General features: G+C 37.9%; 1 protein-coding gene across 1 annotated transcript in view; it reads left to right on the top strand.

The window, feature by feature from the left end:
• The first annotated feature begins 574 nt into the window (after positions 1–574).
• The window catches only part of RNF212B (ring finger protein 212B), a 29177-nt gene continuing 10991 nt past the window's right edge, over positions 575–18760 (top strand). The window contains exons 1-5 of the mRNA XM_039245228.1: positions 575–616; positions 2413–2513; positions 4330–4382; positions 5016–5090; positions 17932–18047. Of these exons, the coding sequence (XP_039101159.1) occupies positions 2414–2513; positions 4330–4382; positions 5016–5090; positions 17932–18047 (344 nt within the window). The 5' untranslated portion in view covers positions 575–616; position 2413. The remainder of the gene's footprint in view (positions 617–2412; positions 2514–4329; positions 4383–5015; positions 5091–17931; positions 18048–18760) is intronic.

The raw sequence follows: 18760 nt of genomic DNA, 5'->3' as shown, positions 1-18760 counted from the left end.
AACCATACATAGTCAACGAGCGAGCCACCCGGGCGCCCATTGTTACTTCTTATTTAATATCTGTTCTCTATCCATATTACTTTGTAACTTTTCTATTTCTGATTTAGACTATTCTTTCAAACACCCATTATCTTCTTTCACTTAAAAAAAATATATATATTAGGTTGAAGCTTTCATCTGCTTTGTGACCAAATTTTTCTAGTGTGTTATTATCTATAGGAACATTATTAGGTTTGTTCTTACCCTGTTTCCACAGCAACCTGAATGGGATTAGACCATATTCTTCACTTGTTCCCATTCTCAAAGGAGGAAAAATTTCCTCAACTACTTAGAAGAGGCACTCTTGCCTCTTGCCGGCTAACCAAGAGCCCGACTTTTGCGCCCAGTACGCAGCCGAGAGCTCTGCGCAAGCCTCGCGCCCACCCCAGGCCCCGCCCACTCACTTAACGCATCGCCCCGGCCCCACCCACTCACTTAGCACAAGGCCCGGGGCCCCGCCCACGGCTCTCGCACGCCGCCGCGGGCCACGCCCAGTCTCTTGTTTCTTCTGGTGTCAGGCTTGCAGTGTATTTTCCCGCCATTTCCAGCTCTTCGTGAGGAGAACTGGATGATTTAGGTGAGATTCCAGGGCTTATGAGATTTTGGCGGTCAAGCGGGCAGGGAATGTAGTTAGAAAAGAATTCTTGTCTTGAGACTGCTAAATTCTCCTCACCCCTCGGAAACCGGCAAGCCTTGCTCTCACAAACCCTTAACTGCCTTTCTTATAAGGGCCAACCTATTTGATTAAAATTGTTGTTGCAGCCCTTATACAAAGTAGAGTATAGATAGTGGGGCCTTTTCAGCAATACTTCAGACTCACCTGGTAGAAGTTTGTGTGTATTGTGAGCAATAAATCAAAACCTAAAGTTCATGCATGGCTCTGTATAAAGCCTTTGCATTGAACTGATTATTCAGCAAGTTTTTTACTGTGAATCGTGTTAAAAATGTTAAAAGTGTCGTGCAAACTAGCCAGCATTCTTTTAAGCAAACCTCTCCATAAACTACTTAAAAACTTTTTTTAAAGAAAAACTTGGGTGGGGAAAAAAGTTACCTTCTGTTTCGATTATTTTCCTAATGTATTTTTAAAGGAAATCAAACTAATATTATAGTCTTAAATAACATATTCATGGAATCAAACATGTGAATTCATTATATGTATGAACTAATCACAGCTCAGTGTCTATGTATGAACTAATCACAGCTCATAAACTCACTTATGTATTTTTAATATGTCAATTTCTTCATTTAAAAATCTTACAAAGTCACATTTACATAATTACGTATTTCACCAATTATATGGAATTAGTATTGACAGAAAATATAGGATGTCTGGGTGCCATGTCTAACACAAAGGCGAACCTGATGTGGTAGCAAGAACCTGACACGGAGTAAGAAGACTCAGGTTCTAATCCTAGAGCTGGCATTAACTAAAGATGGAACTTTGGATAAGTCATTGAATTTCAGTGAACATCAAGTATATCTTTTGAAAAATGATGGGATTGGGCAAAATGTGAAATTATTTTTGAAGCCCCTCCCAGATCTATGATTCTGAGTGTCTGTAGAGTAGAAGGGAAAGTGTACAAGCTGAGACAGCGTTATCATTCACAAACCATGTTTTCCTTATATAAAATATGTTCCAAGTGGCTAATATGAGAGCTTCTATTATTTGGTCCAGTACTTCCTCCTTGTTCCATCTCACTGTACCACAGGGAGCTGTTAGGAAAGAAATAAACAGTTCTTCTTTTTTTTTTTTTAATTTATTTATTTAGTTTGAGAGAGAGAGAGCACATGCAGGAGGTGGGGAGGCAGAAAGAAAGAGAATCCCAAGCAGGCTCCATGCCATTAGCACAGAGCCTGTTGTGGGGCTGAAACTCACAAACAGTAAGATCATGACCTGAGCCAAGATCTAGGGTCGGATGCTTACCTGACTGCCACCCAGGTGCCATGACAGTTCTTTTTTTTTTTAAGGTTTTTTTTTTTTTCCCGATTACAAATTGGTATGTGAATTAATCTAGAAAACTTGGAAAACAAAACAAAAAAAATGTAAAGGTGACACACACACAAATACCCATAATCTCACCATTAAAAAAACCTCATTGTCCCATTACTTTTCTAAATATAAATATATACATATATACTTTTCTAAATATATATATTTTCTTTTTAAAAAATGGTAAAATAGAGTTTGCAGTCTGCTTTTTTCACTTCAGAGGTATATGTACTTCTTACAACCAACAAGAATACCCACAGTAATAGTGCCTACATCCCCAAAAGATAACAGAAGCTAAGCAAACATTGTTACATAGATTTTGGAATAGCTATAATTATATTATGCTCCAGGGTATTTTTAATCTTTGTCTTTATCTGTTCCAGAATGGATTGGTTTCACTGTAACTGGTGTTTCCGGAAAGATGGAGACAATTTCTTTGTCACCAGCTGTGGCCATATTTTTTGTAAAAAGTGTGTGACTCTGGGTGAGTGACTTAACTGTTTTTAAATTCAGGCAAAAATATTTTTAACCTAGTAATAATTATTAGCCATTTCTCTGTGTGGCTTGGGATAAAAATCACATATTGGGCCAAAGGTGGTATAGATACAGTAGGAGACTGTTGATTATGGAAATTTGAGGTACTCATTAATAAAGAATGATTTAGCAAATGGAATATCTATTACTTGAACACCAGAAGGTACTTGTCAGTGTTTTGACAAGTAGCAGGGAAAGCCAAGGTTATCAGACGAATTAGAGGAAAGGGGAAAAAAATAACAGTAATGAATAGGAATTGGGGAAAGTTTGGTTGATAACAAGAGTCATTCTAATGGGAAGTGGTCTAGCTTGTGAAATTAATTTGATTAGAAATGATGATCATGATGATGGTGGTGGCGGTGGTGGTAGTGATACATTTGCAGTTTAAAAAATATTTTCCACATGTACAAATTTTATGTAGCCTTACCACAATTCCAGGAGGTAATTATTAGTAGACCCATTTTATAAATAAAGGACTAGTTCAGATAGGATGATTTGACCAAGTTCTTGCAGCTGTTAAGTCTAGAAATTAGACCTGAATTTAAGAGTTTTTTTTTTTTTAATGCCAAAATACTTACAAGGTATAGAAATAGCCCAGAAGAGGGATTTAGGATAGGGTGCTTTAATTAGGGAAGATTTCATAGAAGAGCTGTTGCCTCAGTAGAATTTTGAATAATAACTGGAGTTGCCAAGTGGATAAGGCAGGGAAGATCATTTTAGTTTCAGAGAACATCATGTGTAAGGGCATGCATACCACCTTATAAAACCATACTGCAGGGGACTGGTAGAGCATAGAGAATAAAGTAAGAAATGGTTAAGAGATGAGGCTGAAGAGGCAGGCAATGGACAGATGAGGGGAGGGTATTATATAGAAAACTGAAGGGCCTGAACTTCATCCTTCAGTGATGAAGAACTGGGGAAGTTTCTTTGTTTTGTGTTTTTCTTAAATAGAAGAATGACTTGTACTTGGCTAGCTCACTCTGGCAATAATATGGAGGGAAAGCTGGGAAAAGCCTTTAGTCCTCAAGGAGAGAAGAGTAAGGTTACTGGAGAAGATCTTTTTCTCTCTTTGGATTTCATGACCCTTTTAAGTTATGTGCTAATGTAACAAAACCATTTACTATGGTAACAGCAGCTCACCTTGAAGATGTTGGTCTTGGTAAAGCATACGTCATGTGATATTTTCTCTTGATGTGGCATTTATCTTAATCAATTACTAGCACCACTACTAAAATTTCAACTTAAATGTTAGGAATTTTAATATTTACATCTTTCGGATTCGATTAATTAGAGAATGAGAGCAGGAGAGCTTCAGAGAAAGTTCCAAGAATATTAGCAAAGTGAGAACCGGGCAGGAGTAATGGAGTTTCTTATAGTATCTACAGTGTGCCTACTGTCAGGTAGGTGGGGAGAAAAAGAGCATTGGTACTCTTGTGTTCTTCCTATTACTCTCGTAAATGTACTCTAATACTCTTGCTGGGGGGGGGGGGGGGGAGGTTAGAACTGCCCTACATCTGCAGAAGAAAGTTGAGAATTTATAAAGAAGAAATAGGTAGAGGTACAGTGTAAAAGCCTTACTTGTCATCAACATACTAGTTTGGAAATACTGATTTTGAGAACAGAGCTCAAGATGTCCTTTCATAGCACAAAAATACTCTAAATTTACTAAGAGCCTGTTTCTTGCTCTACTTGGCTATTACCATGTTTAGGAAGAACTTACCTCTTGCCCATAAGAACTGAACATTTTTTTCCCTTCCCCCACTTAGAAAAATGTGCTGTTTGTGGAACTGCCTGCAAGCATCTGGCTCTTTCTGATAATGTAAGTTTTTCTTCTCCTACCACAAACCATCTTATCCCATTCCTGGCCTGTGGGAAGTATATAAAGAGTACAGTTGATGAGTGACTAAGCACTGAAATTTTTAAAAAAGAAAGAGAAGAAAAAACACTTGCAGATGGCAATTGTTATATATTTTTTAAAAAGGGTAAACAGCAGACAGAATTGTTTGTGGCTGTTGCTATAGAAGCACGAGGTAAGGAGGATTAAAACATATAGTCTATATCTCCTAGGGCAGTCGTGAGCATCCTCATATTTAACATAGTGAAATAGTACCCCGTGCTTTAGGAAGCTGCAGTACATCCTTTGCCATATTTGCTGGTATTTTAAAATTTTTTTTTAATGTTTTATTTATTTCTAGGAGAGAGAGAGAGAGACAGCGTGAGCAGGGGAGGGTCAGAGAGAGAGGGAGACACAGACTCTGAAACAGGCTCCAGGCTCTGAGCTGGCAGTCAGCACAGAGCCCGACGCGGGGCTCGAACCCACGAACCGCGAGATCATGACCTAAGCGAAAGTCGGATGCTTAACCGACTAAGCCACCCAGGCGCCCCCAATTTGCTGGTATTTTATTTCATTCTGTTGTGGATATGCTCAGTGTTTGTCTTATTCTCTTTATAGCTGAAACCTCAGGAAAAGATATACTTCAAAAGTCCTGTGGAGACAGCTTTGCAGTATTTTAGTCACATCTCTCAGGTATGAGACACAAAAGTGAAGAAAATCAGATTCTCCAGGCAAATTCTAATTGCATCTTTTTTTTTTTAAAATCAAAGATTCTCTTTAGACTGCATTTGTACACAACGGAGAGAATTGGCTGTTCTGTTTGCTTTCTTCCCTGATGATACAGATCTCAACAGTTAACTTTTTTACTGACCCCAAACCTGTGATAGGCTGTAAAAACCACTATGTAGCTAATATCCTGCCTTGTACTTCCTGGCTATGGTAAGTAATTTTTAGGAATAAAGAAGGTTCTAAGAGATTTATCATCTTTCGTGCAGATTAACGAATCTTCTAAAAATTGCTTTCAAAAAAAGCAAAATTTTAAAAAATAAAAATAAAAATTGCTTTGGATATATAGGCCTGACCCTATAATCAGTGGATTTAGTGGGCTAGCTCTCAAATTTTTGCTTAAAGACCTATATTGAAGAAGGGATTTCTTGGTCCCTGTTCTCATTTTTCAGTAACCTTTTTTAGTAATGCATATATATTTCATTCTTTATTTAGTGTTTACAGTTGGTTGCCTGAATTTTAGAAAATACTTTTCTTCAGGTGCCTGAGTGGCTCAGTTGGTTAAGTGTCCAACTTGGGCTCAGGTCATGATCTCACAGGTTGTGAGTTCGAGCCCTACAGTGGGATCTGTGTTGACAGCTCGGAGCCTGAATCCTGCTTCAGTTTCTGTCTCTCTTTCTCTCCGCCCTTCCCCTGCTTGTGCTTTGTCTCTGATTCTCTCTCTCTCTCAAATATAAATAAACATTTAAAAAATTTAAATATATTTTTCTTAACTTTTTAAAAATTTTTATTTACTAATTTATTTTAAATTTTATTTAATTTGAGAGAGAGAGAGAACAAGCAGGAGAGGGGGCAGAGAGAGATAGAGAGAGAGAATCCCAAGCAGGCTCCATGCCATCAGCTCAGAGCCCGATGTGGGGCTCTATTCCATGAACCATGCAATTATGACCTGAGTCAAAAGCAAGAGTTGGATGCTTAACTGACTGAATCACCCAAGTGCCCCAATAGTTTTCTTTCCCTAAAGCATGATATATTTGTATTTCGTTGACTTGGTCAAGAGCCATAGGAATGTAGAAGGAAGTGGTGAGAAGACAGAATAGTCATTTGAGAGTTTCCAAATTGTGAAAACTTTGGTTTTCCCCTTTGAGTTTCCAGTTCTTTTTTTATATGTATACAAAAATTTTTTAACGTTTTATTTTATTTTTGAGAGAAAGAGAGAGTACGAGTAGGGAGTGGGGTAAGGGAAGAGAGAGAGGGAGACACAGAATCCGAAACAGACTCCCAGCTCTGAGCTGTCAGCACAGAGCCCAGGGCAGGGCTTGAACTCGTGAGCTGTGAGATCATGATCTGAGCCATAGTCAGATGCTTAACCAACTGAGCTACCCAGGCGCGCCCCCCCCCCCCCACTCTCAAGTTCTCCACTGAGATTATTTCATAGCCTAATAGAATTTCTATCTTGGCATGTTTCTTGAGATTTTATCACAGTTTTTCTTCTCCATTCCTATGAGTGTATTCTTTTCCTAAGCATAAAGATGATCCGTTGTCATATTCTGGCTGAAGATAGTAGATTTAATTTTTCTTTGTTGTCTCAGCCCTCAATTCTAACCCTGGTAATAAAGGAAGGAGGATTAGGCTTTCAGTACATTCTGCTTTTAGCTGCTTGGGTGAGCCACCATATTTGAGATACTATTTAACATTATGGAGAGATAAAATCTAGCTGAGACTCAGGGAGAAATGAAAACAAGGTCACATGAACCAGAGAAGGAGCAGACCTTTGGTTAATAACTAAACCCAGGATTAGTTAATGATCAGTAGAGAAATTATATGTAGTCTGAATTCTAACCTGCCTAATCAAGGAGCCAATTACACATGGTCAAATAATCAAGATAAAATAAATGGAAAGGGCCAGTTAATCATCACTTTAGTGAAGGGCCAGTTTGGTAAAGTCAGCAATGTCTGAAAATGTGTTTTTCTAGTCTGTGAAGTTGAACAACTGATCCAAGTAATTTCTGGATTGCCTCATTCAGGCTTCTGCTCAAATTTTTCTTCCTCAGTCAGAGTTTTACTGACTCTCATATCTCAAATGGTAGCTCCAGCACTGTCTACTATCTTACCCTGCTTTATTTTTCATCATAGCTCTTATCTCTAACATTATATACTTGTTTACTGTCTGAATCCTGCACTAAAATGTAGGCCCCATAAATTCAGGGATTTGGTAGGGTTTTTTTTATTTTTATATACCCAGCTCTTTGGATAATTTTTAATATGCAGTGGACACTCAAAAATTATTATATAAATGAATGGCATGTTGGTATAAATATCCACTTGTGTTTTAATCATCCCAGATCTCTATAATGACCTGGAAGGGCTGTTTTCTGCTGTCCTACTCCATGACCAATAGTTAATCACACTACCTGTTTTGAATTCTTACCTCTAGATAAAACTATCTTTGGGGATTGGAGAGCACCTTATAGACCTGTGAGCTTTCTTCTAATCCTAGGTCATAGACTATACCCTTATCCATAACTAGCCATCTTTCAAATGCATACCACTAATGGTTCCTTCTTTGGTAAACTCTTACCTGATTCCTGTAGGCACATTTTTGCACTGACTTTTGTAATCCTATCCCACCTGCTCTTAACTCTGTGAAAGTGTTTTATTTGTTCTTTGTCTGTGTCTCTCAATAAAACAAAACCTTTAAAAGACAGGTATCAGCTTTGTATTGCCTAATGGCTAATGAGGTACCTGGTACAATTTCAGTAAATGAGAAATGTTTGTTAAATGAATGAATGCGCCTTAAGGCTGGAAGGGAGGAAGGGGGGGAGTGATTCATGGTAAGGTCAGTGAGAGGCTTGAACATATAGGAACTTGTAGGTCATGGTAGGGTTTTAAGCACAGAAATGTCATTATCTGATATATAATTTTATTTATATTTTATTTAATTATTTATTTTTATTATTTTTTTTAGTGTTTTTTTCTTTAATTTATTTCTGAGAGAGAGAGAGATAGCATAAGCAGGGGAGGGTCAGAGACAGAGAGAGATACAGAATCCGAAACAGGCTCCAGGTTCTGAGCTAGCTGTCAGCACAGAGCCCGACACGGGACTCGAACCAACAAACTGTGAGATCATGACCTGAGCCAAAGTTGGACGCCCAACTGACTGAGCTACCCAGGTGCCCCAATTTTTTTATTAATGTTTTATTTATTTCTGAGAAAAAGAGACAGGCAGCATGAGCAGGGGAGGGTCAGAGAGAGAGGGAGACACAGAATCAGAAGCAGGCTCCAGGCTCTGAGCTAGCTGTTAGCACAGAGCCCGATGCGGGGCTCGAACCCACAAACTGTGAGATCATGACCTGAGCCGAAGTTGGATGCTTAACCAACTGAGCCCCCCAGGTGCCCCTTATTTATTTATTTTTTTAAATGGATGTTTATTTTTGAGAGAGGGAAAGAAAAGAGTGTGAGCAAGCAGGGGAGGGGCAGAGAGAGAGGGAGACACAGAATCCAAAGCAGGCTCCAGGCTCTAAGCTGTCAGCACAGAGCCTGACATTGGGTTTGAGCTCATGAATCCATGAGATCATGACCTTAGCCGAAGTCAGACACTTAATTGACTGAGCCATCTGATATATAATTTTATTAAAAAATATTTTAATGTTTATTTATTTTTGAAGGAGAGAGAGACAGAGTGTGAGTGGGGGAGGGGCAGAGAGAGAGAGGGAGACACAGAATCTGAAACAGGCTCCAGGCTCTGAGCTGTCAAAGTCAGGCTGTGAGATCATGACCTGAGCTGAAGTTGGACGCTTAACCGACTGAGCCACCCAGTGGTTTAAATTTTAAAGTTCTCTAATTTTAAAAGAGCATCTGGCTGCTGAGTGGAGAATGGATCATAGAGAAGTTAAGAGTAGAAGCAGGGTGACTATTAAAAGGCTATAGGAGAAATCTAAGCAATACTTCTTTTTTTTTTTTTATATAATTGACATAATATTTTATTTGTTTTAGGTACACGATGTAATGATTCAGTATTTATGTATGATGTGAAATGATGACAATAAGTCTTGTTAACTTCCATCACCACACATAGTTACAAAACCAATATTTTTCTTGAGATGAGAATATTCTGGAACTACTTTCTTAGCAACTTTCATATCTACACAAAAAATATTATTAACTTCAATCACTATGCTGCACATGACATTTCAAGAACTATTTATTTTATAACTGGACTTTGTACTTTTTGCCCCCTTTACCCATTTCACCTATATAATATAGCTTTCAAGATATTTTTCTTTTTATTTATTTATTTATTTATTTATTTATTTATTTATTTTACAAATAGTTTATTGTCAAATTAGTTTCTACTAAGCAATACTTCTTGAGCTAAAATGGTAGCAATAGAAATGGAGAGCAGTAGTCAAATCTGAGATATTTTCTAGGAAGAACTGTTGTTGATTTGGATGTGGAAGATGAGAAAAAGAGGGAAATCAAAGAAGATGTCTGGGTTTTTGTCTTGTACAGTTGAGTAAGACGATTGTACTCTTTACCAAGGCTGAGAAGACCATTTGAGGGAAAATACCATTTTGGATATTAGGTTATAGATGCTTCTTAGAACTCCTGGGAGAGAAATCACAAAGACAGATAAATTTACCATTTTGAAGCTCAGGACATAGGTCAAGGATGGAGCTCTAAGTATAGAGCTCATTAGGATATAGATAGTTTTTAAAACCTTGGGACTAGATGAGATCACCCAGAGGAGCCCCTTCAAAATCCAGTGATTAGGTGGAAGAGGAAGAGAAGTTAGCAAAGAGCAGCAGTGACTGAGAGGAAACAAGGAGAGTGTGATATCACAGGAAACTAAGAAAGAGAAATGTTTCAAGAAGAAATCATCAGTGCCCCCCCCTTCAGACATATATCCATTTGCTGACTTGATTTCTTCACTAATCTTCCATATGTCCCAAGCCAAACTCAGTATTCTTAACACCCTCCACCCTGCCCACCCTCCAATACACACAGGAAAATGTGTTGTTTCTATAATGGTAGGTGAAAATCATTATCCACATAACGACCAAACCAGAAATCTAGGAGTCATTCTTGATTCCTTTTTCTCTTTGCATATCCAATCCATTATTAAATCATCTTAGTTCTGTCTCTCTAAAATACTTAAATGTCTCTACTTTATCTCCAGCCTTCTAGTTCAATCTATCATCGTTTCTCTCCTGAATTACTATAGTAGCTTCCTAACAGTTTTTGTGACGTCCAGTCTTTCCTTTTCCTATCAATTCTCCATATCAAGGCTAAGAAATCATTCTAAATATAGGTATGATTAGTTCATTTCCCTACGTAAAACTATTCAAAACAACCATTGCTTTGAGAATAAAGTCCAACATTTAATATGGCCCATAGGGCCAGGCCTGCTTTGGTCCCTGCTTATCCCTTTAGTCTCACCTCTTATCCTTTCCCTCCTACCCCAATAATACAGACATATTGATTATATTTTAATTGTTTATATAAATAATTTTCTTTCTTGCTTCTGGACCTTTGTACATGCTGTTCCATCTGTCTAGAAATTATGTCCCCAAGCATATATAGGGATAAGTACATACAGTACCTACAATATAATACCATATTGCCATATTGTATTATAATTTTCTGTTTGCTCATTTGTGTTGTCCTAGGAGGATGGGGCAGTATTAATATTATTCATCTTTTATGTAACCTCCTAACACAATACCAGGAACACAGTAGGATTCAGTAAATATTTTTTGAAAGAATGAATAGAATAATCTTTCTATTATTTATTTCTATTAAAGAAAAATTGAGGTTTTCCTTTAATATAGTATATGAAGCATGGTAAGGGGGTAATACTGGGAAAACTATTGAAGTAGAAATATTGAGACCAGATCTGCCTGCTATCTTGTAACTGTTTCTTTGAACCATTCATATTCCCTCACATGTAATGTGAAATAATAATACTCATCTTAGTTCTTATAAAGATCAAGTGAGATAATGTTATGAAAGTATTCTTAAAGTTGTAAAGTACTGTATTAGTTTAAAGAATAATGTGGAGGTTAAGCATCTGACTCTTGATTTCAGCTCACGTCATGATCTTACAATTCATGGGCTCAAGCCCCACATTGGGCTCTGCACTGACAGTGTAGAGCCTCCTTGGGATTCTCCCTCTCTCCCACTCTGTTCCTCCACCACTTGTGCTCTCTCTTTCGGTCTCTCTCAAAATAAATAAATGTAAAAAAATTAAAAATAATAATGTGGAGTGCTTGCTTCAGCAGCACATATACTAAAAAAAAAATAATAATGTGGAGAACTCATAGTAGATTCTGGAAAGTCACAAAGCTACAGGAAAATAATCAAAGATCATATAAGTAAAAAGAAGTTTGTATTTTTAAATTATTTTCAAAGGGAAGTATAAAATACCTGTCTACCTTTTAAATATCAGCTTTATAGACATGTACCTTATGTACTAAATTTACCCCTTTGAAGTTTGTGTTTTAGTGATTTTAGTATATTCACATAATTATGCAATCACTACTACCTGATTTCAGAATATTTTTATTACCCCCAGAAGAAACTCTCTATCCAACAGCAGGCACTTCCTAAATCCTCTCCACCCTCCCCAGCCCTAGGCAATCACTAATTTACCTTCTATCCCTATAGGTTTCACTATTCTGGACAGTTCATAAGTATGGAATTAATGTGTGATCTGTTCTGACTGACTTCCTTCACTAAATATGATGTTTCTAAGGTTCATCTATATTGTAGCATGTATTAAGACTTCAGTAGCACTTCACTCCTTTTTTTTTTTGACCAAATAATATTCTGTTATATAAATGGGTATATGTTTCATGTATTCATTCATCAGTTGAGAGACATTTGGGTTGTTTCTACTTTTTGGCTATTATGAATAATTCTGCTATTAACATTTGTATGTGAGTTTCTGTGGGGGCACATATTTTCATTTTTCTTGGATATATATGTAGCAGTTGAATTACCAAGTCAAATGGTAACTCTATGTTTAGCTTTTCGAGAAAATGCCAGACTGTTTTCTCAAGTAGTGGCACTATTTTATATTCTAAATATAAACACTAACCTGCAGTGTTTGAGGGTTTTGATTTCTCCATATTTTCACCAACTCTTATAAACTCCCATCTGTTTTTTATTATAACCATCCTAGTGCAGTGAAGTGGTATCGCATTTTGATTTTGTTTTGGATTCCTCTCTTGACAAATGATGTTGAGCACCTTTTCCTGTGCTCACTGGCCATTTGTATGTCTTCTTTAAAGGTCTACTCATGGGTGCCTGGGTGGCTCAGTTAGTTAAGCGTCCAACTTCAGCTCAGGTCATGATCTTGTTCATGGGTTTGAGCCCCACATCACGTTCTGTGCTGACAGCTCAGAGCCTGGAGCCTGCTTCAGATTCTGTGTCTCCCTCTCTCTCTACCCCTCCCCAGTTTGTGCTCTGTCTCTGTCTCTGTCTTTGTCTCTCTCTCTCTCTCTCAAAAATAAATAAATATTTTAAAATGTTTAATAAAAATTCCCTAATCTTATCCAGTAATCAGAGTTCACATTTCTGCAGCTGTTCATAATTATTTTAAATAATTTGAATTGGGTTTCAATAAGGTCTATATAGTTCAGTTGGTTGTTAATGTCTCAAGTTTCTATTTAACTATAAGTTTCCTCTCATTTCTTTTTTATTAGTACTGAAGAAAATGGTCTTTTGTCTTATAGAGAGTTTTCCCCAGTGTGGATTTTGCTCATTTTATCCCTGTGGAATAATTTAATGATGCTTGTTTGTGCTCTGTATTTGCTTAATCAGAATCATTTGATTGGGGGTGGGTAGGAGGCAAGACTACTTTATAGCAGTGTTGTGCTCCACCAAGAGGTGGAGACATAATGGTCTTCTCTCTCTTCTTTTGTGTGATGGTAGCCAGTGATGAACTTTACATTGATCCGTTAAGTAATTAGGAGTTGCAAAATGCTGGAGTGCCTGGGTGGCTCAATTGGTTGGGTGTCTGACTTCAGCTCAGGTCATGAACTTGCGGTCTTTGAGTTCAAGCCCCATGTCAGGCTCTGTGCTGAGAGGGCTCAGGGCCTGGACCCTGCTTCAGATTCTGTGTCCCCATCACTCTCTGCACTCCCCTGCTTGCACTCTGTCTCTCTCTCTCTCTCAAAAATAAATAAACATTAAAAAAAACTTTTTTAAGGAGTTGCAAAATGCTAATATTTAATTCTATCATTCCTATCTCTTTTTTTTTAGATGGAATATGTCCATAAAGAGAAAATTCATTTTCTCAACAGTATGATTACCTTGAGATATAATTTAAAATACTAAGACCTTTAGGGGAGTCTGGGTGTCTCAGTTGGTTAAGCGTCCGACTTTGGCTTAGGTTATGATCTCACAATTTATGGATTCAAGTCCCTCATCAAGCTCTCTGCCATCAGCACAGAGCCACTTTGGATCCTCTCTCGCCTTCTCTCTCTGCCCCTCCTCCACTCATTCTCTCTCTCTCTCTAGAAATAAATAAAGTTAAAAAAATTACTAAGACCTTTAGATACTATGAGGGAGTCAGTTTCATAAAAGATAGATGGACAAACCAATAGGTTTTGAGAATCAAAGGTAGATAATGAGTTTACCAATGCCTTTGAAGTAAATTTGTAAAACTTAGCAACATCTTGGGACACCTGGGTGGCTCAATTGGATAAGCATCTGTCTTCTACTCAGGTCATGATCTCATGGTTCATGGGTTCAAACCCTGTGTCAGGATCTGTGCTGACAGCTCAGATCCTGGATCCTGCTTCGTATAATGTATCCTCTCTCTCTCTGTGCCCCTCTCCTGCTTGTATTCTGTCTCTCTCAAAAATAAATAAATATTTAAAAAAATCTAAAACTTAGCAACATCTTTACAAATATTCAAAACATTAAAATTGCATGGGAATATAAATCTTCAACTAAAAAATCCTCTGTCATTTAAAAGTAAGACTTAGGAAATCAATTCTTAGTACAAAAAGTTGGTCAAGATCATATTCATTTCCATAGTATATATCAGTTTTTATAAACAAACAAAAATCTTGTTTTAAAAAATAATTAGTCAGCAAAATGTACACCCCACATTGGACCAAAATATCTTATGTCCTATCATAATAAACTACCAAGCTTCCCCTTCTTCTATATCTTTTAGTGGTTTCTCCCTTGCTTTCTCCAGGCTCTGGTCATTAACTGGACCTATTTCAGAACTGAAGTTTTAAAATACTGTCTTCAGCAAATAAAGTAAAAATTATGTTCCATGTTACCAATTCTAAAAGGAGTGAGAATCCAGAGCCTGAAGACCAGAATACCCTTACCTGGTCCTAGTATGGAAATACAGAAAAGGAATCTGGGTCTAGAAGTAGGTAGTTTCATACATTGTTCCAATAAAATAAACAGCATTTAATACTTGTCATCATCTAGACAGCATTTATGTTATCAACAGAACTACTTCTATTACTATCTGTTCTATGTTATTAACAAAATAACCCCAATTTAGAAAATAAGTAAGTAAAATTTGTCCTTCTTTAGGAAAAAAAAAAGAAGCCAAACTTTTTTTTTTTTTAATGAGGCTGAGGAATTTGAATGAGATAGAGTAGTGAGTTTGCTAACAATCAAGATTTCTTAAATACTGAAATACATTCCTGAGTTAGCTTTAGAATCAATTTTGATGGGTATATTCAAAATAGGCTAAAGATTTGTTCTCTAGCATCAGGCAAAAGCATGTGTTCCTCTCCTGTAACACCTCTTGCTAGTGGTTGCTTTCTGGATTTGTCTTTACTCTTCTTGGAATGGTCAAATCTAGGATTCGCGTTTCAGTTTTTGGGTAAGTAGGCTTGCTTAGGTCTAGGCAAAAGGCCCTACTAAGTCTATTCTGGATTCCTGGAGTTGCAGAAGGGGGATCTAATTCCTATGTACAGAGTGGGGGAGGTGGGCAAGTCTGGGAGAGGAACAGGCAAAAGAAGTTCTCAATCAAAAGAAAAAACAGAGAAGCTTGGCTAGGTCAGTCGGCTTAGCATCCAACTCTTGATTTTGGCTTTGGCCATGATCCCAAAGGTCAGGGATAAAAGCCTCACTTCACTGAGTATGACGGAGTATGGATCCTGCTTAGGATTCTCTCTCTCTTCCTCTCTCCCTCTCTCCCTCTCTCTGCCCCTTTCCCCCTGCTCATGTGTGCGCATGCTCTCTTTCTCTCTCTCTCTCAAAAAACATTTTTTTAAAATAAATAAAGAACCAACTTGATAATAAACTATTTGTAAAAAAAATAAAAAATAAAATAAAGAAAATAAATAAAGAAAAAACAGATCAAAGTTCTTTTAGCTCAGAAAAAAACACATGGTGGTGAAGTTGGAAGTATGGGGAAAACTGGAAAATTAGACAGATTTGCTATTGATTTGAATTAAAGTACAAATTAGGGTTGGATAAATTCTTCTTCCTCAAGAATCTAGAAAGACAACACAGTAATGTGTACTCATGGGTGCTTATCAGGAGGGGAGTAGTTTAAATCAGTTTATTTAGGGGCGCCTGGGTGGCTTAGTCGGTTAAGCATCCGACTTTCGCTTAGGTCATGATCTCGCGGTTCGTGGGTTCGAGCCCTGCGTCGGGCTCTGTGCTGACCTCCAGCTCAGAGCCTGGAGCCTGTTTCAGTCTGTGACTCCCTCTCTCTCTGACCCTCCCCTGCTCATGCTGTCTCTCTCTCTCTCTCTCTCTCCTAGAAATAAAACAAACAAACAAACAAACAAACAAAAAAATCAGTTTATTTAGACGGCAAAGTGAGGGACTTAAAAGGAGAATTCTTTTTCTCTTCTTTCCTTTAAAACAGCCATCTGTCATGTGTTCTAGTTCGAGAGGAGATTCCCAATTGCCCTTATCTTTTTCTTATCCTTTTTGAGGACTGAGCTTGGTAAGTTAAAATGATTAACTTTTTATGAGACAAATGGGACCTTTGATGATCTCTAAGGGAAGAATAACTGGTCTATGGGAGGATTTAGGTTTTCTTGGCCCAAGAATGGATTAAGATGTTTGGGATACTGTCTCTTAGCTAAACATTACATTTATCTGTAACATCTATTGCTCCCCAACCCCTCGCTATTTTAGGTAACTCCTGGGATTCTGAGCAACTTTTCCTATATCTTCACTCCTCAAATTTTCAAAAGTTAACACATTTTATTTTTATGAAAACAAACACTTAAAAAAAAAAACTGTGGTGCCTGGTGATTCACCTGGTTAAGCGTCTGACTTTGGCTCACGTCATGATCTTGCAGTTCGTGAGTTTGAGCCCCACATCAGGTTCTATGCTGACAACTCAGAGCCTGGAGCCTGCTTTGGTCTGTGTCTCCCTCTCTCTATCCCTCCCCTGCTTGTGCTCCATCTCTCTCTGTCTCTCAAAAATAAATAAAAAAATTTTTTAATGTTAAAAAAAAAACTAAAGAAAACTATAATGAAATCTTACTTAATTAGAATTAGTTTAGTTTGCATGTGAGTAGAAAGGAAAGAGGGTAGAGGCTATATAAACTTTTCTTAAAAGTTTATTTATTTATTTTGAGAGAGAGAGTGAATACAAGCAGAGGAAGAACAGAGAGACAGGGAGAAAGAGAGAATCCCAAGCAGGCTCTGCACTGACAGAGCCCCAATATGGGGTTCAAACTCCAGAACTGTGAGATCACAACCTGAGCCGAAGTCAAGAGTCGGATGCCCAACTGACTGAGTCACCCGGGCGCCCCTATAAACTTGTAAGTACAATTCTGTAGTAAGGTGGTAAAAGCAACTCACAAATTAGGTGAAAACAAAAAGTTTTCACTGACAAAAGTACCAAGATCTAAGGAAGGACCTTAGACAAAGGTTTATAGTCTGAGTAGGGAGGAAGCAGATGAGACATAAACACTGCTGTGTGTTCAAAAGTAGAGCCTGACAAAGCTAAAACACTTTCTAAATATTAACTTTTGCTCTGATTCAGTAATCCCCTGATAGGCACATCAGTATATCAAATGGTAAAGCAAAGCAAAAGATAAAATTATTTGCCCATGCCCAGAAATAAAATTCAGGAATAGGTAATCTCCTCCTGTGTTTCTTTCTCCTTTACTATAGCAGCATAAACAGGCTGCAAGTGCCACGTGTGTGTCTCAGGGAAAGTAAATTGGTTACCAGTGCTCTGTAATAGCTAGGAATGTGGAAGCTGAGTCCAAACTAATAGTAGACAGGTTAGATTAGAACCAATTCTAAGCTTAAAAAAGCTTTTTGAGTATCACTCTTCTTGTGCAAAATGAAAGATTGTAATTTTAAAGGGCCGTTCTACTGTGCCTGAATATTCTCATGAAGATATTGAGAAGTGGGGCATCTGGGTGGTTCAGTCAATTAAGTGTCCAACTTGGGCTCAGGTTATGATCTCATGGTTCTTTGGTTCTAGCCCTACATCAGGCTCTGTGCTGACAGCTCAGAGCCTGGAGCCTGCTTCAGATTCTGTGTCTCCCTCTCTGTCTCTATGCCCCTCCCCTGCTAATGCCAGTCTGTCTCAAAAATAAATAAACATTAAAAAAAAATTTTTTTAAGATATTAAGAAGCCATTATTCTGGAAATGAGAAGCTTTGGCTTTCCCTAGTGCCGAATCCTCTAGTTTTGAGGAGACATGAGTTAGACCAGATGCTCCAGAAGAAAACGATCATTAAAGGATGAATTGGTAGATTTCCCTTTGTTACCAGAAGTAAGGGGAAAGGAGTTATGGGTGTGTGTGTGTGTGTGTGTGTGTGTGTCTCAAAGACCTATTTTTGCCTAGTAGGTGTGGAGTTTCCAGAAGAAACAAACAGATCTCCTCATCGCCTTTTATAAGCATAGAATTACAAAGTTAGAAGCAGCCATGCAGGAGGCACAGCAGACGGTGATCAGCCAGGAAAAGTAAGTGACAAATCAAATCACCAGGGAGCTTTTTTTCTTTCAGAGAACCTGCAGCCCTATGGTTGCAAAGCCTCAAAACTGCTCTATGTGTGTTTATGTTTGTCTTGAGTAAATCAGATACATAATTTTTGGTCCCCTCAATCTCCATTTTGTTTTTCTCTTTCTTCTCCCAAGGGGCTCTCCTCACCTTACAGATTTCCTCTTGTACTTCCTTGTCAAAAATTGCTTCTTTGGGGAAATTGGGCATAGCTTTTCAGTATAAAGATGAGAGACAACACCTCAGATGTTACCTCTAGGGAGGGCATATTTGTTTTTTTTGTTTTTTTTTTTTTTTTTTTTTACAAATAGTTTATTGTCAAATTAGTTTCTACATAACACTCAGTGCTCATCCCCAAAGTAGGGAGGGCATATTTGGAAATCTTAAGCTAAAAGATGGAATCCTTTTTTTTTTTTTTTTTTTTTAAATAGTTTGTTGTCAAATTAGTTTCTACATAACACTCAGTGCTCATCCCCAAAGTGCCCTCCTCCATGCCCATCCCCCCCGCCCCCCCACATCCATCAGTCCTCAGTTTTTGTCAGCATTCAAGAGTCTCTCATGGTTTGCCTCTCTCCCTTTCCCCCACCATTTCCGCCCTTCTTCTCCCCCTTGTTCCTCCGTCAAGTTCCTCCTAATCCTCCTATACGTGCAAACATATGATATTTGTCCTTCTCTG

Source organism: Hyaena hyaena, unplaced genomic scaffold (assembly GCF_003009895.1).
Source record: "Hyaena hyaena isolate Hyena2069 unplaced genomic scaffold, ASM300989v1 scaffold_256, whole genome shotgun sequence".
Classification (NCBI taxonomy): Eukaryota; Metazoa; Chordata; class Mammalia; order Carnivora; family Hyaenidae; genus Hyaena; species Hyaena hyaena.
Note: the sequence above shows the minus strand (reverse complement) of the source record. Positions and strands in the feature narration are given on the sequence as shown.